The sequence below is a fragment of the Squalius cephalus genome (assembly GCF_949319135.1).
Source record: "Squalius cephalus genome assembly, chromosome: 19".
Taxonomy (NCBI): Eukaryota; Metazoa; Chordata; class Actinopteri; order Cypriniformes; family Leuciscidae; genus Squalius; species Squalius cephalus.
Genome location: NC_137140.1, coordinates 3,288,712 through 3,310,075, shown reverse-complemented (window position 1 = coordinate 3,310,075; position 21,364 = coordinate 3,288,712). Strand labels below are relative to the sequence as shown.

General features: G+C 37.1%; 1 protein-coding gene across 4 annotated transcripts in view; it reads right to left on the bottom strand.

Moving 5' to 3' along the window:
- Nucleotides 1-138: 138 nt before the first annotated feature.
- The window catches only part of frmpd2 (FERM and PDZ domain containing 2), a 43,590-nt gene continuing 22,364 nt past the window's right edge, over nucleotides 139-21,364 (bottom strand). For 3 of the 4 annotated variants that reach the window (XM_079851976.1, XM_079851975.1, XM_079851978.1), the window contains 15 exons: nucleotides 18,960-19,134; nucleotides 17,882-17,967; nucleotides 17,726-17,803; nucleotides 16,569-16,676; nucleotides 16,346-16,462; nucleotides 15,301-15,479; nucleotides 14,362-14,460; nucleotides 11,680-11,773; nucleotides 11,305-11,390; nucleotides 9,947-10,133; nucleotides 7,227-7,438; nucleotides 6,980-7,046; nucleotides 2,917-3,050; nucleotides 2,352-2,446; nucleotides 139-660 (listed from right to left, as the gene is read on the bottom strand). In XM_079851976.1, coding sequence (XP_079708102.1) covers nucleotides 3,001-3,050; nucleotides 6,980-7,046; nucleotides 7,227-7,438; nucleotides 9,947-10,133; nucleotides 11,305-11,390; nucleotides 11,680-11,773; nucleotides 14,362-14,460; nucleotides 15,301-15,479; nucleotides 16,346-16,462; nucleotides 16,569-16,676; nucleotides 17,726-17,803; nucleotides 17,882-17,967; nucleotides 18,960-19,134 — 1,538 coding nt within the window. In that variant the 3' untranslated portion in view covers nucleotides 139-660; nucleotides 2,352-2,446; nucleotides 2,917-3,000. Of the gene's footprint in view, nucleotides 661-2,341; nucleotides 2,447-2,916; nucleotides 3,051-6,979; nucleotides 7,047-7,226; nucleotides 7,439-9,946; nucleotides 10,134-11,304; nucleotides 11,391-11,679; nucleotides 11,774-14,361; nucleotides 14,461-15,300; nucleotides 15,480-16,345; nucleotides 16,463-16,568; nucleotides 16,677-17,725; nucleotides 17,804-17,881; nucleotides 17,968-18,959; nucleotides 19,135-21,364 lie in introns of all 4 variants that reach the window. The other variant, XM_079851977.1, reaches the window with a different exon arrangement.

Below are 21,364 nucleotides of genomic sequence, written 5' to 3'. Positions count from 1 at the left end.
GCTCAGAGATATTATTGATCGCTGTCTAGTCATAACAGTGTGTTGAGTGTGTGTTGATCAGCCAGCATAAAGACGAGGTGAAACCCTTGGAGAAACATATCAATTCATCTATCTATTTGAAAAAAAAGAATAAAGTTTACATTTATAAACATCTTTAATCTTTATTGCAAACTTAAGGATAAGGCTGAAGATTTAATACGTACATTACATAATTCAGTTATCAGGCATATCTGAAATTTGTAAAAGTTGTAATATCTTCTTGTGACTGCAAGGCACCAAAAATAATAACTTTTTTGTTGCAGTTGAGGTAAATGTGTAGCTGCCTTCAGCACTGTTTGATGCTCAGAGTTTTACACACTTTTCTAGCAACAGTGTCAAGTGTAAGTGTAAGTGTCAATGCTACAGAAAGACATTTTAAAAGAGTTTCTATTGAAAGATTTCAAGCTGAAAGTGGCGTGAAGTGTGCTCAGTATAATAGTTTAAGAGTTAATACTGAATTAATTACGTAGTAATGAAATAAAGAACAAAAAAAGACAAACAACTCATTCTTAGAGACAAAAATTAGTCAAACAATTTAGAGTTTGGGTCACATGATTTGTTTCTGAAGCTGTAACGCCACCTTGTGGAAATCCTCTGGAAATGCAGGAACTGAGCTTCGAGCTGTTGGCAAATAAAAAAGACTGAGTTACCTAAAGTTCATTTATCAGGCAGTATATTCAGTCATTTCAACTTTTTTGCATTCTTTTACCTTAAGACAAACATATATTAAAGTGGTCATTTTATGCTTATTTACATGTTCATCTTTCTTTAGTGTGTAATGTTGCTGTTTGAGCCTCAAAAATCTGCAAAGTTTCAAAGCACAAAGTTCTTCTCTATATCAGTGTCAGTGTTTCTGAACTGCTGAAACGCCTCCAGTGTAGTCTTGAGTTTCTTCCGGGAATGAACACGTCACAATATTCCTCATTTAAATAATTCATACCAGAATAAAGGGGCGGGGCCTGGTTGAGTTAGTCAGTAGTCAGTGATGCGCGGGTCAATGTATAAACAACCCGCACCCGACCGACGTTTTCAACTAACCCGCCCGCAACTCGGACTGCAAAAAAAAAGAAGAAAATATTGTACCCGACCCGCTTCCTGACCCGCATTTTTTAAAAGTAGCTTCCACTCCCCAGTCTTCACCTTTTCTCTTGCTGCCTCCATCTCTACCTGCAGACTGAGCTCGTGTGTCATCTTCGCGCCAGTTATTCAGCCAATAAAGTGTAGGCCTAGAGCATGTGAGCGGAGTGGAGCGGGAGCGAGCGGATCTTGGACAGAGCGCAGAGCGGCATTTTTAAAAGGACGGAGCGTCGCCCTGTTTCCCGCTCCAATCACCACGATTCTGAAGCATGCTCAGTCAAGCCGGACTCAGTCTACTGTTGATGACTGCAAGATGGATGCTATTTTCAGTCAAAACTCGGCTCAATAATGGAGTTAAAAAAGTAGGCTACTTCAAAAAGGAAAATAAGAAGTCATACATGTGTAGCCTACTATAATATAAAACTAACTATAATGTGGTAGAAGAAAACGAATGTGGAGACATCGTTTCAGTCAGTAACTGAATTCAGTCAGTAATTCAGTCATTTTGGAATCTAAAAAGACACATCTCTCTTAAACATGCAGTGTGATGTGAACACGCTGGGAAGAAAGCAAAAGGTTAGCAAATTGAATACGGTAACTTGTAACAAAGTGTAAATTAAATATAGCGTAATATTCAAACAATTTGATACAAGCCCATTTAAATCTTAATCCTGCGCACTGCGCAAAAGTTCAGTTATAAGAATGTTGGCCTAATAGTTAATTTAGCCTAGAAAACGTTTATGTATTTTTTTTATATTTTTGTTTATATAAATTTTATTTATATTATTAGGCCCATTTATTCGTTTTATTTTACAGCAGTTTGTGTGTACAATGGATATAGGATAAGCCCATTTAAATTTTAATCGTGCGCGTTGCGCAAAAGTTCACTTATCAAAATTCTGGCCTAATAAATTTACTTTTAAAAAATGTATGTAGGCTATATTTTTGTTTATATAATTGTTATTTATATTATTAGGCCCATTTATTCGTTTAATTTTACAGGACTTTGTACGAAGGTTATATTCCTTCTTACATAGGTCTAATTTGTAATTTGAAATAAAACATTTCTATTTGAAAAATGTTTTTTCACGTTTTCTGCAGATTCTGCTTGGAAATCTGTTATTCTACAGAAGGGATTTTTTAAGCATCATTCAATTAGTTTGTATTCAAACTGGCAGTATGACGGCATGATGATGGACACGAATCATTAATAAAAAGGGCTTACTGACACTTGCCTTTTCATCCAGTCAAGTAAAGGAGCAGGAGCAGGATCGGCATCATTGTAGGATTTCAAACACTCAGTCTGCTTCCTTTCTGTATTTGACAGGACCTTGAGACACAAACAAATGTTCTTTTAGTCAAATAAAAGACACTCTTCTAGTTGCTCTCTAAAAGTGCTGTGGTAATTCTGATATTAAAGTCTGGCTGGCGCTCTAAAACATGTTTGGTCAAGGAGTGATTAGATTAAGAGATCCTTCACATGTTGACCTTGCTTTCACAAGTTCAGGATTATCCCTAGAATGCATTAAGAACGTGTGTGTGTGTATGTGTGTGTGTGTATGTGTGTGTGTGTATGTCTGCACTGCGATTTTAACGTACAAAAAATTCAACAAAAAAGAGGTAGAGGAAATTGAAGTGCAAGAACTAGTTACCCGATTTTCCCTGTCAAAGAATTTCAGTAAAGTCACAGAAATCAATTTGGCTGTGTAGAAAAACTCTACTTTTACATCTACTCGTGCGTATCATTAACTTCCTTAAAGGAAAATCAGTCCAGCTCCACTCTGTTTTGAACTTTCTAACCCTCTGAAGGATCCATCCTCTCCCATAATGCTCCAGGATTCCTCTTTGATCTTCCCAGGAGAAGACCTTCATATCGTTCATGGATCAGCTGCAGGTCAGTTGGCCTATTTTCTCGGATATAGGTGGAAGTGTTCCTTAACAACATAAAACATGATACCAAGTTACTGTAAACACAACTCAGTGATGTTGACTTCACTCTGAATATTTTATTAAAAATACATAAATATGACATTGCATAGGCTCACTACCGCTCAAAAGTTTGGAATCATCAGGATTTTTAATATTTTTAAAAAGAAGTCTCTTCTGCTCTCCAATGCTGCATTTATTTGATCAAAAACACAGTAAAACCGTAATATTGTGAAATAACTGTTCTCTATTTGAATAGATTTTAAAATGTCATTTATTCCCGTAAAGCAAAGCTGAATTTCCAGCATCATTACTCCAGTCTTCAGTGATCAAATTGAATGTGTCCTTGCTGAATAAAAGTATGAGTTTCTTTTAAGAAAATAAATCTTACCTCAAACTGTTTCAACACTGATAATAATCAGAAATGTTTCTTGAGCATCAAATCATCATGATAAATATACAGGGTTCCCACACCTTGGTTAACTTCAAATTCAAGGACCTTTCAAGGACTTTCCAGGTCCAATACCCTCAAATTCAAGGACTTAATGTGGGGACACATTTCAAGTGAGAGCAAGGTTACATCGTGGTTACATTGTTACAGTTTTTATGTGTCAAACACAAATATGCTTTTTCATGACAGAGATCTGATTCTATTCGTCGTATTTCTGTTTTGCATAAAACTGAATAATATTCAGTACATCCTACACTGTATTTTAAAATTATCTAATATTAACTTTTGCATGGATTTTTTTTTAAAAGAGCTTAGTCTCATGTAACCAGCCTATTTTCCACTTAACGTAACGTGTAAATGTGCGTAACTAACGTAAATCAAGCAAGCTAGTATGCATAGGCCACCGAGTGTTGGCGAAATAACACATTAGTGGAATAATACAGATTTCTTTCCAGAAAACTTCTTGCGCAAAATAAATTCAAGCACTTTCAATGACCTGTATCTATGTATGTTTATTTTCAAAAACTTTCCAGGGCCTTGACTTTTTTTCTTTTTGTTTAAAAAAATTCACAAACTTTCAAGGATTTCAAGGACCCGTGGGAACCCTGATTGAATGATTTCCGAAGGATCATGTGACACTGAAGACTGAAGTAATGATGCTGAAAATTCAGCTTTTCATCACAGGAATAAATGACATTTTAACATTTATTACAATAGAAAAAGTTATTTTATAATAATATTATAAAACTTCTTTATTATAAACTTCTTTAAAAAAACATTACAATTTATTTCATATTTAAAATTTGATTCCAAACTTTTGACCTGTAGAGTGAGAGAGTGTGTGTGTGTGTGGAGATTTTAACATCCACATAGATAGTGAAGAGAACAATATGGCAAAAGAAATCAAAACTGTTTTAAAAACTTTTGATCTGACTCAGCATGTACATGGACCCACACACAATCGTGGACACACTCTAGATTTACTTATCAGTAAGGGTCTAAACATTTCATCGATTGTTATTAAGGATGTAGCGCTGTCTGATCATTTCTGTATTTTCTTTGATATATTGATCTCTCCTGCCACTGAAGCTAGATCTGTGTCTGTCAAGAAGAGATGCTTAAATGAGAACACTAGTGTACTATTTATGAAGGCTATATCCTTAACACCAAGCATATCTGCTGACTCTGTTGATTTTCTCCTTGATTCTTTAAACTCAAAAGTTAAAGGTATAATTGATGATATTGCTCCTGTCAAAGTCAGGAAGAAGAGTGGCAGACAAAAAGCACCTTGGAGAAACTCAACAGCAGTGCAAAATATGAAAAGACAACGCAGAAAAGCAGAGCGCATGTGGCGGAAGACAAAAATTGTAGTCCATTATAACATCTACAAAGACAGCCTTCATGCTTTCAATATGGAACTAGGCAAAGCTAGACTAGCTTTCTTCTCAAATATTATAAACAGTAATTTAAACAACACACGCACTCTTTTTGCTACTGTAGAGAGACTGACAAACCCCCCAAGCCAGATTCCCAGTGAAATGCTCTCAGAGAACAAGTGCAATGAGTTTGCTTCTTTCTTTTCTGAGAAAATCAATAATATCAGAAAGGTGATCAGCACATCCTTGAGTTGCACTGGGGTCAGACAGATCAAACCGCCTGAGAAAGTAGTTACTATGTCTGACTTCAAAGAAATTGATGGCAACATTTTGGAAGAAACCGTACAGCACCTTAAAACATCAACCTGCGCTCTTGACACACTTCCCACATCATTTTTCAAAAGTGTGTTAAACAGTTTAGAAGCAGATCTTCTAGAAGTGGTAAATGCCTCACTTCTCTCTGGGAGTTTTCCATACTCCCTGAAAACTGCAGTTGTCAAGCCCCTCCTGAAAAAGAGCAATCTGGATAAGACCATATTAAGCAACTATAGGCCGATCTCAAATCTTCCTTTCATAGGCAAGATCATTGAAAAAGTTGTCTTCAATCAGCTGAACAAATTCTTATGCTTGAATGGATACTTTGACAATTTTCAATCTGGTTTCCGACCGCACCACAGCACAGAGACAGCGCTCATAAAGATAATAAACGATATTCGCTTAAATACTGATTCAGGCAAACTATCAGTGCTGGTACTACTCGACCTCAGTGCTGCATTTGACACTGTCGATCATAACATACTTATTGACAGGCTGGAAAACTGGGTGGGGCTTTCTGGGATAGTCCTAAAATGGTTCAGGTCATACTTAGATGGGAGAGGTTATTATGTGAGTATAGGAGACCATAAGTCTGAGTGGACATCCATGACATGCGGAGTCCCTCAAGGCTCAATTCTTGCGCCACTCCTGTTCAACCTGTATATGCTCCCAATGAGCCAAATAATGAGAAAGAACCAAATTGCTTACCACAGCTATGCAGACGACACACAGCTCTACTTAGCCCTATCGCCTAACGATTACAGCCCCATTGACTCCCTGTGCCAATGCATTGACGAAGTCAACAGTTGGATGTGTCAAAACTCTTTTCAGTTAAACAAAGACAAAACTGAAGTCATTGCATTTGGAAACAAAGACGAAGTTCTCAAGGTGAACGCATACCTTCACTCTAGGGGTCAAACAACTAAAAATCAAGTCAGGAATCTTGGTGTGACACTAGAGTCAGACCTTAGTTTCAGTAGTCATGTCAAAGCAATAACAAAATCAGCATACTATCATCTGAAAAATATTGCAAGAATTAGATGCTTTGTTTCCAGTCAAGACTTAGAGAAACTTGTGCATGCTTTCATCACCAGCAGGGTGGATTACTGTAATGGACTCCTCACTGGCCTTCCCAAAAAGACCATAAGACAGTGTCAGCTCATACAGAACGCTGCCGCCAGGATTCTGAGCAGAACCAGAAAATATGAACATATCACACCAGTCCTCAGGTCTTTACACTGGCTCCCAGTTAAATTTAGGATTGATTTTAAAGTATTATTACTGGTATATAAATCGTTCAATGGCCAAGGACCTCAATACATTGCAGATATGCTCACTGAATATAAACCCAACAGATCACTCAGATCATTAGGATCATATCAGCTAGAAATACCAAGGGTTCACTCTAAGCATGGCGAGTCCGCTTTTAGCTATTATGCCAGCCGCAGCTGGAACCAGCTTCCAGAGAAGATCAGACGTGCTCCTACTGTAGTCACTTTCAAATCCAGACTCAAAACACATCTGTTTAACTATGCATTTACTGAATGAGCACTGTGCCAATGTTCGTTTGTACTGTACTGTATTTTATTTTTTATTTTTCTAAACTGTTTTAATTATTATTATTTCTTTTTATTATTTTAATTTCTTCTATGTAAAGCACTTTGAATTGCCATTGTGTATGAAATGTGCTATATAAATAAACTTGCCTTGCCTATATAATTATCACTAAACATATAAAATGAAATAAAAAAGATCAGATGAAGTGTATAGTGGGTGTTGTGCGTTCTCTCCATACCTCGAGCAGGACGGCAGAGAACCAGCTGCACCTCTGAAGGAGAAATCCTCAAACACTGCAACACTTGCTGTAGGGTCAGAGTTCACAGGCCAAATATCAGTTTAATAGTAAATATGGTCTTGGCTGACATCACTTTGATTGCCCAGGAAGGAATAATTGGAATATGATCAACAAATCCTGGCCCTTCACATGGTTTACGTTAATATTCCCATCATGTCTGTAATGGTTAAAGACAAGCTCTTGTTACCTGATAGGACAAGCCCTTCAGCGGCTGCCCGTTAATCGACAGAATGACGTCTCCCTCCTGAATCTGGCCACTTTCCTCGGCAGGCTGACCTGGGAACAGCGTTCTGATCCGCACGATGGAGCCACAGTCGAGGGACGTGTCCAGCTCTGAGATGAAGAAGCTGAAGCCCAGACCGTTCAGGGTCTTCTTAAGTTTCACCTCCTGAATGTTCTCTGGGGACAGAATTAGACACATTTAAGCCAGCCTTGTGGAGGTGACGTCACTTTACCTGTGTTTGTGTAATCCTGAAGCGCGGTGGACAGGGCATCTGTGTGTTTAAGCGAATACAATCCTTAAGACATTTCAAGGTTTCTCAATGATTCCAAGATTTTAACTCTTTCCCCGCCATTGACGGAATTTTCCGGCTTTCCGTGTTTTCACTGTTTTAAGGTAGGGGGCGCTATTACACATCTTCTGAAAGAGAACAGAATCTCAGGATCAAAACACAGTCGAAGAAAAGCAGAAACAAGCGATATCATATGTAATCATATGTATATGTAAAATAACCCGATCGTCAACATTTAACAGCATATAAATGAAAACTGCCTGTTACTGAATGAACTGTCGACCCAGGACGAGCGACAGGACTGTGAAGCTTTGAGTGTGTTGATGGACTCGATCTACTCCATCTGTGTTCTGATCATCATCCTTTGACAAAAACGTGATTTTCTCAGCTTTTTGCTCAATGTTGCTTTTTTTAATGAAACTTCACATTCAAGTGTTGATAACAAAAGGAATCCATTAAGCTAGAATAAAAAAAAGAAAAAAGCAGAGGCTCTGTTCTTTCTTTTGATATTTTGCATGTTCAGATATTCATACAACAAAATATTCTGAGGGTCATGAAACTTTTGAGAAAATGATAAAAAATGCTGGTGGTGGCTGCCAACTTTTTTTTTATGCTGGCGGGGAAAGAGTAAAAACTGTTATGAAACAGATAGTTTTTCCTATAGACCCCTTTTCAGTTGTTAAACATGGTGACGTTTTCTTGTGGGCGGAGCTTATGTGGAGGCAGAACGATCCCTCTGGCCGCTTCACTAACGTTAGTTTGCAAGTTTTGTTAGCTTGTTTTTTAACAATGACTGGAGAAAATCTGATTTTATCTTAATGTGCAAGGTCACTCACTGTCCAGGACCGCGATTGTTATTTGCAAAACTTAATTTTAACAGACATCCCAGATTGGCTGACCCGGCATACACGCTCATTCAATGGATGGACGATCTGACAGGATTAACTTCAACGCTACCTCCGGTTGAGTGGCCTGACTTCTACACCTACCTGTTAGAGAAACTGAGCGTAAAGAGAAACTGATGGTATATAAATCTCTAGATGCCTATAATTGTACTAAATGGTCACGTACAAGACTTGTGTGGTAGCCTACGATTCGCAGTTCTGCCTAGCCAGCGCCACGGCCAGACAGAAGACGACAATGTAAAGAGTGACATTACGGTGCAATTTTAATGATGTGAATATTTTCTAGAAATAAAAATTCCAGATACAGCATATTCATTTTTTAACTATGTATTTGATTACACTTTCTTACCAGGTTCTTAAAAAAGTCTAGTCACAATCAATCAAAACTATGTATACAATCATAGATGATTCACAAATAATCACAATAATTTAGAAAACATTATGCGATAAAATTTCCAATTGGAGCCTGTACTCCGTTGATTCTTGCACCCAAAAACACAACAAGATGACATTTAATAACAATAATAATAATTTAAGCTCCTTATTATGTAGCCGAATCTGTGCTGGTTTGTATTGGCCACCTCCAGTTTTCCCTTTGTTTTGCTACCAGCTAACGCCGTGACGTAACTGTGACGTCGGCTCGAAATTGGTCTATTGTGACGTATATCTGAGTGAAACGGCTTTTTGAAGCAACAAATGTAGGGCGGGGCTTGATTGGATGGTTGTGGTTTTTGGTCCCACTTTATATTAAGTGGCTTTAAGTACTATGTACTTACATGTACTTACATTGAAATTAATCATTTGATACAATGTACTTATTGTGTAACTACATGTTTTTACATTGTACTTACATTTGAAAAATTCCTGCATGTAATTACAGCTGTAATTAATTTATGTAATTACATTTGTAATTACACAGTTGACCCTTCCCTTACACCTTAAACCTACCCAATCCACCACACCTGTCCCTAACCTTACCCGTATCACACCTCAATAGCAGCAAAAGTGTTTTACAATACAACATGAACACAATAAGTACATTGTACTTATTTTTTTTGTGTAAGTACATAGTACTTAACGCCACTTAATATAAAGTGGGACCTGGTTTTCTATTGGTGGATCTCATGTGAGTGACAGGTTGCCCCGCCCACGTCATCAGAGAATAGAGGAGATGCTGCAAGAGGGAGTTATTCTGATTCCATATTATAAAGGTACATTAATTTTAATGTGCATGTATAAACCATTTATGATAAATTCTGCAATATTCCATACAAATATAAGAATTGTCAATTGAATGGGCTCAGAAATTAAGGTTAACAAATCCTTCTGGTGATATTCAGTATTGTAAGATGTTTTAAAAGGGTGATTTCTTTTTAAACACATGATGTGGTAAGTAGTCGTTGTTGCACTGCAAAAGCAGCACAGAATCTGAATCACTGTATATACTATACACCATTAAAGTGGTGCATTTACATGCATCTTTTGATTACCGTCCGACACAAAGCTGTAGTCTCTGGGCTTGACGCCGAAGGGTCTGGTCATGGTGATGGCAGGACAGCTGTTCCTCATCCCTGTGGGATTCGGTGATCGGACGGCGAGTGTGTCCCGTAACACAGGGTTTATAGGGCCTCGCCTCATCACAGAGCCTCCGTCCCGCTCCAGCACCAGACTCACCACCTACACACACACACACACACACACACACACACACACACACACAAAACTATTATCACTAATATCAGTTCAGCTGAAGGTCAGGCTACAAAAACCATCATAAAACCAGTCCATATGATTTGTGTACCATATCCCAAGCTTTCTGAAGCCATGCATGCACTAGAAATGTGAAAATCTTCAGTTTTTGGTCTTTTTTTTGTCACCATTCATAAACTGTATGGAAATAAGCTGCATAAATATTCTTCAATGTTTTACATACAAAAAAATAGCACATAGTATATAGGTTTGAAAAAAAAGAAAAAGTTTATAGTGTTTCATGTTTTATGGATCATACAGTTTGATAAAGTGAGAAATTTAGCTCGAAAGGAGAAAAAAGGGTGCCCAAAAAAAAAAAAAAAAAAAAAAATGCAATTTGGTGCATTTATTAATATATATGACCAAAAAGATTAAATCCTGATAGCTTGTCAATGAGATCTTTATAACCGCATATCAGATTACTTCAATAAAATGCATATAAATATCAGTCATCAGACTCATCACTATATATATATATATATATCTGTAGTTTAAAAACATAATGCAATGCAATGATGATTGAGAGTTGAACAAATAAACCTTCCTCAAAAGCCTGATGATCATATTTGGGACATTGTAACAAGATTAAAAAAATAAATAATAATAAATGTATGTATAATCAAGTAATCCAAAGTTGCTTCATTCCAGTAAGTGTTCATCTTGCAATATACAAGACAATATTAAAGTTATTCTTACATTTACTTCAATAAAGATTTCACAGCAAAAAGACACGTGAACCATGAGCTGGAGGTGAACGTTTTAACAATGATTTTAAAATGCATTTTACTTGCTAATAAAAGTTTGAAATATCAACCAGATGACAGAAGGCATGTAGTCGAATGTGTGAAAGTTTTGATCAAGTCGAAAATTTACTGATGGGTTTACTGAATTCCTAGAAGGAAGCAGTGATTACAGCTGAGAGAGAGAGAGAGAGAGAGAGAGAGAGAGAGAGAGAGAGAGAGAGAGAGAGAGAGAGAGAGAGAGAGAGAGAGAGAGAGAGAGAGAGAGAGAGAGAGAGAGAGAGAGAGAGAGAGAGAGAGAGAGAGAGAGAGAGAGAGAGAGAGAGAGAGAGAGAGAGAGAGAGAGAGAGAGCGCTTACCTCGCCTGCTCTTGCCAAACATTCAGCCGCCTGCTGATCTGTGAATCCCTGCAGTCTGGTGCCGTCAACTTCCAACAGCCTGTCTCCTGACACACACACACACACACACACACACACACACACACACACACACACACACACACACACACACACACACACACACACACACACACACACACACACACACACACACACACACACACACACACACACACACACACACACACACACACACACACACACAATCATCATTCAAGTGACTCAACCAAACCGACACATTCTTGCATCCATTTACTAAACTAAATCTCAGTGCAGATCCATGACACTTTCCTCAGCCTCTGTAATGGCAGTAAGAACAGTAACATGCACATGTACCTGTCTGGATTCGGCCATCTTGTTCGGCCACTCCGCCAGGTACCAGACTCTTGATGTAAATCCCCCCGTAACGGAGACCTGTGTTCACTCCTCCCTGTGGATTCAGACATCAAGACACACAGTCACACATTTGAACTTCTTTTGATAAGAACCCCTTGTGAAAATAAGTGTGCTTGATTGTATTAAATGTGAACTTTTTAACTGTGCTTGTAGATAATATAATATTAATACAGCAAAAGGCCACTTGAGGGTACACTTTCATGCCCAGATTTCTTTACACACTTTTAGAAGTCACTTTGTAGAAATGTAAACTCTACATTGAAATAATTGTTTGAATTTTTTTTTTGTGTCATGCTATAGTACACTTATTTTGATGTGCTGACTAAATGCACATGTAAAGATTACAATTTTAACTGTAGCGTCTTCATCGTGTGTAGTTACAAATAAATTTAAATAAATGACATACAATTTTCAATAGAATTGGCATTAAAGTATATTTTAGTTTATCATGAATGATTGTCACTGTTCGTCAGTACACTTTAGCCATATTTCAAATACTTTAAGAGTAATTATACAATTACATGTAAAGATTTACTTAAGTCCTACTGGGTCACTCTTAACTTCAACTCATTGCATTTAATATACATTTAAACTATAATACATTTGGTAACACTTTAATTTACAGTTCCATATGTTACATGTACTTACCATAGTAATAACAGTAAATTATGCATAATTACATGCCAGTAACCCTCAACCAAACCCTAACCCTATAGTAAGTACATGTTGTTAATTAATATTACTGAGTAATTAGGTATATAATTACACTATAACAATGACACCTTAAAATAAAGTGTAAACATACATTTTAATCGTTTTGTAATTAAGATGCAATTAAGTGTCCGAAAACATTAAATTCAGATCATACTTAGTTTCTTTTTACAATTATGCTAAAGTGTGCTTTTCACAAGTGACCTCCCAAGGTCATCATGTACAGTAGCAGCAGGCGAGCACAGAATAATGGATTCAGGGTTGGATTGTCTGACGGGACGGCCTTCCAAACTCACGGACATTTAGTACAAAAGCCTTTCAAGCTACTTAACCCCATTTAGACAGATTAGCCGTAGCCTGTATAGCCCTGTGCTTCCCCCTTCCGCACGTTTATATCCAGAGTCATGTGACCGCTCTTTCTCTTTGCCCTTTGGCAGCTGATTCTCTTTGACCTTCTGTGATACTACTGACCCTGTGGAGTAGCAGACGTACAACAGCTAACTCAGCTTCACCTGTGTAAATAATTTCAGTGGTGCTAAGGTTGGCTTCTCTGACAAAAGAAAAGAAGTTTGCTATTAGCTTCCTTGTTTTAAACTATAAATATAAGAGTATACATTCTGTCTACTCATTAGAGATGTAACTAAAATTATACTTACTTGGCTTATATGGACAAGTATACAGAAAAGTCTAAGTACATTTGGCCTTAATTGGTGCTTAATTGATTAAGATATACTTAAGAAAAGTACAATTACGTATTCTAAGTATACTTGGCATGTAGTTGGTAGTTGGCATGTTTGAGTGAATTTATAGTTTTACTGTTAGTTTACTAGTTACTAACTCATCTTTAGTTTATAAAAGTACATTTTGTAGTTGTATAGCTGCAATCCTAAAGAAACACTTGTGTATACTAGTTGAGCACTCAATTTAAAGTATACTTTTTTTTAAACTAAAGAGTAGGCCAATTTAGTCCCTAAAAGTATTGAAATAGTGCAAGTGCAAATACAAGTATACTACAAGTACAATAAATATAAGTACACTATATAGTACACTAATATACAGTATACACGGAAAATATACTTGAATTTAGGGTACGTTTACACGTCAACAAAGGTACTAAAAATGGAAAATATTTTCCTTTGTGTTTTTCGCGTACAGACGACACCATTGTCAAAATAATTCCCATTCACACGGATCCTCGAAAACGACTAAAATGTATTCCGCTGCCAGGACAGAAGTACTGTGACCGCCTACAACATTTTCATACAGAATAACATCATTGAGGAGGCTGACACCTTGAATACCAGTCTCAAACGCTTCGAGATAACTTTTGTGGATTCCGATGTGGCGGCCATGACGGCTGATGTCTATAGGCTATTTTTTCCTATATCCACATACACTATGCTTCAGATCTGCAGTGACAGACTTCTGTGCGCTGTTTTTATTAGATAATTATATTTTGCAGGAGCAAAGTCATTTCATTCTTCCGCTTCCCACGTACAGATAACACACAATAACTTCCCTGCCGTATACGCACTCAGCAATTCAAAACGTGTCTTATGAATCACTCTTTTGCGACTCGGGTCCTGAGACCTTTTTAGTTGGAACTAATGAACATGAACCAATGAAAAGACAAAATTGACAACAAGATAAGACAATAAACCAATGACACACGAGACAAAAGAACCAATCAGTGCACTAAATGACCAAAAGACAAGATCACATGAGGGGCAAGGGAAATCACATGACCCACCAGGAAACAAGACTATGACAAATATCGAAATAAAAGACAAGAAAGCATAACCATAACCAAAACCTAAGACAGCCGTGTCATCTGAATTCCTATTTTTTTATTTAAAAATGTATACGTGCCCACTTTGTTTAGTCTCAAAACCTATAAAACAGTGTGCTTACAGTGATACTGATGCCCAGACTACCTCCAGATCTCTGAAGCATCACAATAAACTCTTCAGGTCTCAGGCTGATCAGAGACGCTGACCTGGAATAATCATCCTGTTAAAACAAACAGAGAGAATGGACACAACTATTAGACATGATTCTATCTCTCTCATATGTACTCACACACACACACACACACACACACACACACACACACACACATTTATGTGTGACAAGCACATACCAAAATAATTTTAATGTATTCTAAAGTGTAATTTATTCCTGTGATCAAAGCTGAATTTTCAGTATCATTACTCATGATCCTTCAAAATTATTCTAATATGATGATTTGATGCTCAAGAAACATTTATGATTATTATCAATGTTGAAAACAGTTGTGCTGCTTCATATCTTTGTAGAAATCACAGTGCAGTAACGAATGTTAACAGATGCAAATTTTGATGATAAAAATGTAAATGTTGAGATGAACATTAACTAAGATTAATAAATTATGTATTGTTCATTGTTAGTTATATGTTAACTAATGTTAATAAATGAAACCTTATTGTAAAGTATTACCCTTAAATCCACCTTAAAAATATGAATTATTACATTTTAAAAACATTGATCTAAACAGTGAAATAGTCTTGAACCATACCATATTTTCTAAACAAGTAAAGAAAAAAAATAGATTTATTTGTTGAATTTATACATTTTATAACGCTAATTTTCAAATTAAGCTAAAAGTGTCATTTAAAAATGTTTAACTGTGTATTTAGAACCTATAAAACACTAAATATGTTTTATGTATTTACATAAAATATAGACTTATTTTAGGCCAAAATCACCTATAGATACAAGAACCAATCATGCATCTACACAGCACAAATATATAGAAACATTCATAGAAAACAAGGCACATTTGCCCAGCCTCTGAAGGAACATGTTCAGTACCTGTGCGTTTATAATGCGAACCTCAGGGATGTGAAGCCTGCTGGAGCCTTTCGGGGTCATCATGACACTGACCAGCTCATCCAGGTACTCGTCCCCTGCTCGACCGTCAGCCAGTAAAGTGCTCTGCGACGTGTAGTTCCTCTCCGCCAGATGACCAGCGCCTTCATGCTTAGACAGAGCTGATGATTTCACAACGCCAGTTTTATACATGTATGGTTGCATCTTAAAAATTATAATTTATTGATTAAATAAAACAAAATAAAAGTTCTGTTTACAATATGTTGATCATTACATCAGTCTAATATTGTGTTATTTAAACTGAAATGTCTCCCTAAATGGATTTTTTTTAACTTTAGAAATCGAGTAGAAATTGTCTTGATAACTTGGCGAGTGAATTTCTAGTTCCCAGCATGCATTGCATAGGACTGCATAAGGAAAATAATTGATAAAAAAAATGTTATTTTAAGTTGTTTTTATTTATTTATTGTTATTATTCTTGATTTTGTGGTTACCATCATGCTGCTCATGGTTAGTTTGTGTTTGACATAAACTACATTGAGCAAATGAACAATGACTGCGCTGATGCCTTACTTGTTTATTACATTTACATAATAAATAAGTTACATTTAACACATCCTATGTTAGTTATGTTAGTTATTATGCATTGGTTTGGTTCTAGGGTCACCACTCAGTTGTGTTGAAATTAGTTGGAACTACTTAATAATTTTGTAGAATAAACACAATTGTTTGAGTTGATTACTCAAAATTTAAGTTCTTTTAAAACAATGTACACTATAAAAAAAAATTAAGTTGCAAAGATTATTGGAGTATGTTTTACAAGAAAACACTCTTTCAGTCGAACAAATGTCAAGTTTCTATCAATGTGTCTCTTGCCGTTTCTTATTATTTATTTATGTAATGTACAAGCAATTTCTGAGTGAAATTCTTTTCAGTGTAGGAACATTTTTTAACAACAATTTTAGAGTGTACTGATGTTATATCACACGTGTAGCAGAATATAGCTAATTTAAAAGCATGATCGTACCTTTTGGCTGCGAGACGATAAGCTCCACCTCACTGGAGCTGTTCTGCATGATGTCAGCGGCCTCGCTGAAGGACATGCCCTCCAGACTGAGCTGGTTTAGAGAGATCAGTCGACCACCTGATGGAAACATGGAGCTCGCATTCACAAATGTTCATACAGCGACTTCTGAGGTCATGTCTTGATGTTATTAACACAAAATAATCTGATGATTGTAAGGATTCACCTGGTTTGATGCGTCCATCTCGGTCAGCTGGGCTTCCGGGTACAATTGATGCAATATAGATACCAAGGTCCAGTTTCCCAGTGTTGTCTTCTCCAACAATAACAATACCTAGAGGCAAAATGAAGAAAGAGTGAATTAATATTCTGTATGGATACTGTAAAAGCATGATACTGCTTGTACGTTTATTGTGTTTAATGTTAATATGTAAAAATGAGGTTTACTTTATCCATTTGTGTTGGGACTATCTGAATTATTTTTGTTGCATGGATGTTTAGTTCCCAGCATGCTTTCCATTGGACTGGATCCGAAGAGTAAACGTTGAAATTAAGTCTTATTTAATGGTGACCCATTATGCTCTTTTTCAAAGGCTTGAATTTTTGTTTTTGGGGTCTAATAGGTTATCAAAAAACACATTATTTTCCCCATATTCTCCATTATTGCAGCTCTTCTCTTCCCAGTCTGTCAGTAACGCTCTGTTTACTTCCTGTCTCTATGAAGCCCCTCCTTCTGAAAAGCACACTGTGCTCTGATTGGTCGGCTGGATCAGTGTGTTGTGATTGGTCGAGCGCTTCGAGTGTGTTTGGAAATGCCCCGCATTTACCATAACCGCCAGTTTAACACATTACTAACTAACTCAACAAGGCCCCGCCCCTTTATTCTGCGTATGAATTATTATGAGGAATATTGTGACGTGTTCATTCCCGGAAGAAACTCAAGACTACACTGGAGGCGTTTCAGGGAGTTCAGAAACACTGACACTGATACAGAGAAGAACTCCAGCTGGAGAGACTTTGTGACTCTTCAGACCTTTTTTCATGCTCAAACAGCAGCATTACACACTAAAGAAAGACGAATATGTAAAAAAAATATAGGTCCTCTTTAATGTCTCTTTGAGTAAATCGAAAAGACTTGATAGTGTTCAGTTATGGTGGATATTAAAAGTTTACATTACTTAATTTTTGAAAGTTAATTTTTTCATGTTTTGTCAAATGTTATGTGGACTTTACTTATTTTCTTTTAGCATGTCATGGCTGATAAATGAAGGTAGTCTTTACTCAAAACATGGAATTAAATCTACCCATCAGAAGAGAGTGGAAATGAATTTTTTTGAGTAGATTCAGTGCATATCAGTTAGTAATGATCCATAATCCACTTACCAAGGCCAATTTTGGGGTCCTTTTTGAGGGAAACACAGATTATTTCCCTCTCTGGAGGTCGGGAACTTGTTGGAGTATCTGTGAGAAAAGGTCACACTGCATTGCGCTGTTTCCCAATGAACCAGGTTCAAGTTATGGGCTGATTGTCAATCCTACCTCTTAAAGGAGAGTACATTGAAGGGACTTCAGAGCAAGGCTTCGGAGAACTAAAAGAGCTTCTCTGTAGAGCTGGACTTTGGGATCTAGAAGTGAAACAAACAGGCAAGACACCATGAGAACACTGGATAAAGAATGGATTTATAGAGGGGATTTGGGATATCTATTTTTATCACTCCATAAATCAGAAAATACTGTAAACAGCCAAAAACCTATTCCCACCATGTTATTAGCAATAAAATGCTATATAAACCAGGGGAATGATATATATGAACAAACCCCTCAGTACAAAACTTCAGAATACAGATATGAACAAAACAGTAAAGTTTGGTGTATATAAAGCCGCTGATGTGGAGATTTCTGAAAAACTCACGGCAGAGACATGTATTGTAATTTAAATCTACAGATGCAATTAAAAAGATTAACACTTAAATGTGTATTTTGGATGTTTTCTTTACAATAGTATTAAAGACGACATGCTATTAGAAGCAAAATAGCCCAACACTGACCAGTGGTTTGAAAAAACAAAGGTTTTGCCTGTAATGTCTTGCCTTAAAGATGACCTATTATTCTTTCTTTAACATGTTCATCTTCCTTTAGTGTGTAATGATCCTGTTTGAGCATGAACAAGTCCCTTTAAAGGCAGTTATTCTCCATATCACTGTTTCTGAACTCCCTGAAATGCCTCCATTGTAGTCTTACGTTTTCTTCTTGGAACGAACACGTCACAATATTCCTCATTTAAATAATTCATATGCAGACTAAAGGGGCGGGGCCTGGTTGAGTTAGTTAGTAGTGTGTTAAACAGGCGGTTATTGTAAGGGACGGGACATTTCCCAAACACACTCGCAGTGCTTGACCAATCACAACACACTGATCCAGCCGACCAATCAGAGCACAGTGTGCTTTTCAGAAGGCGGGGCTTCATAGAGACAGGAACTAAACAGAGCGTTACTGACAGACTGGGAAGAAAGGAGCAGCAACAATGGAGAATATGGGAAAAATACCTATTCTAGTAGAGCCCAAACACCTCTTTAATACAAAGACTGACATGGTTCATGGTTGAGTTTGTTCTCACCTGGTGAAGTCTAAGAAGTCTCTCTGTAGTTTGATCTTTGCTTCGAGGCGGGTAGCGATGTCTTCACAGAGTTTGCTCATGGAGTCGTCGGCAGCGGGATCAAGGCTTCCGTCGTTGAGCGCAACCTCGTGGTTCTGAGCTCGACACATGGCTGAATACTGCACAATACTCTCCTCTACAGACACATTTACACTGCTGCTTATTGTGAACCACTAACAGAGCGAAGCCCAGAGGTGGACAAAGTACACAACTTCCTTACTTGAGTGAAAGTACAGATACTACTGGTCAAGTATAACTCTATTACAAGTAAAAGTTGTAAAGACCAATTTTTACTTAAGTAAAAGTACAGAAGTACTTGTTTTTAAGGGCGCTTTCACACCTGAAAGTCCGCACCAAGGTCCGAACCAAAGTTCACGTTTTGATACATTTTATACATTCAGAAAGTTTTGGTTTGTTTTCACACTGCAATTATGCGGGCGCACTAAAGAACTTTACGTGACATACTTGCGTCCTGTCGTCATCATCTATGTGGGCTGCATCTTGACATTGATTGGTTTGTAAATGGACGTGCGTCTGACGTCAGCGTAGAGCTGGGCGATATGGCCAAAAAATCATATTTAGGTATTTTTGGGTTAAATGGCGATATACGATATATATCTCGGTACTTTCTACATTTTTCCATTTGGATAAAGAAAATCTGTATTTATTTAAAAAACATGCCATTTTCATCCTGCCCAATGATATCCTACAAACAATGTTGATATTGGAGGATATGGAAACAAATATAGTGAATGTAATGTAGGCTATGCAATATATTATGTGCAAAAAGGTGGTTAAAATCACATTACATTCTAACAAAAATAAAACTTTTGTTTTTAAATTGACTAAAGGCTAAACTAAAAATGAAAATAAAAACAAAATAACTTAAACTATTAGCCTGCGTTTGATTACCCCGTTATAATGGTCACTTTCATAAAAATATACTTGTAGGTTTAAAAATCCCCATATGGCATATTTATTGTTTCCAACAACAAATATTTTAGCAATATGTAGGCTATATTTTAGTCAAAATTATTGCGCTACTATTCTATTGTGCTCCATCTGTTTGGCCCGCATGCGCGCGGCGTCACTCATTCACTGAAGCTTGAATATTAGCGGAGATTCAATTGCAGAAGCTCGTCCTCTCCTGACAGTGAAATGGACATATTTGTTTGACTTTCTAACATTTACAGATGGAGAATATACCTGTGAAATGTAAGTTAAGCACTGAGGAAAGCAACACATCTCAAACGCATTAAACAGCGCAAGTATTTATCTGTCAGTCAGCAACAGTATCTGTCAGTAAGCATCTGACAGGGCAAGCTGCTTTAAACTTGTTAACTATATCTTACCAGTTATTTTGAAGCCCTTAATATAAGCTTGTGTCATGTTTAGGACAAATTGTACTAGGCTATGTACTTTCACTGCGGCAGCTCACACTGCGTCTTCCGCAAACTACTGTATCGATATAAACGGTATTGCCTCATTCCATATCGTTTCAAAAAAATATATCGATATATCGTACAAACTCGATATACCGCCCAGCCCTACGTCAGCGTGTTGTCAATTCCGCAGGTAACTTTGACAACATGAATGAACAGATGCATATCGCTGCAACTATATTGTTATTTTTATGGTATTATTACCTGCAGCACCAACTATACACAAGGCTAGTTCAAATTCGCAAATGAACGTCCTCGTCGTGCGAACATTTTATCGTCGCCGGCAGGAAAGGAGGAGAAGACTGCAAGCAATCATGCAAGCTCTGGCACCTTCATTTGCTACCACGGCTCATTTTTCCTGCCATCTTCTGTTGTTTTCGGCTATGCGGGAAACACCGGAACTTCCTGTAAATGGTCCGAAAGTCCGAACCATACAGAAATGCTTTCACACTAGACACGAACCAAACCTTTGGTCAGTTTGATCTGGACCGAGTCCACCTCTTTTCATCGGACCAAATTTCGTCTGTTTGGTCCGGACCGTGGTCTGGGGAAGGTTTCACACCTGCAATTTTGATTCGGACCAAACTGAAAAGTCCGAAAGTCCGGACCAAACAAGGTAGGTGTGAAAGGGCCCTAAAAGTACTTAAGCATCAAAAGTAAAACGTAAATGTCAATGTATTGCTTTATTATTGTTGCATTGTTGTATGAAATACTTACAGTATCTCTGAATCTATGCCTGCAATATCAATATCACATTTATTTCTAGAACACAGTTCCAGTTTGAATGTGAGATTGAATAAGTGCACTCAATAACATCCACAATGGTTTCGGACACCCAAATGGCTGTTCCCTTAAATAGTGCCCTATCTACAGTTTATTGGCTTTTAGTATGAATATGTTAGCCTTACTGACTGTTATCTATAA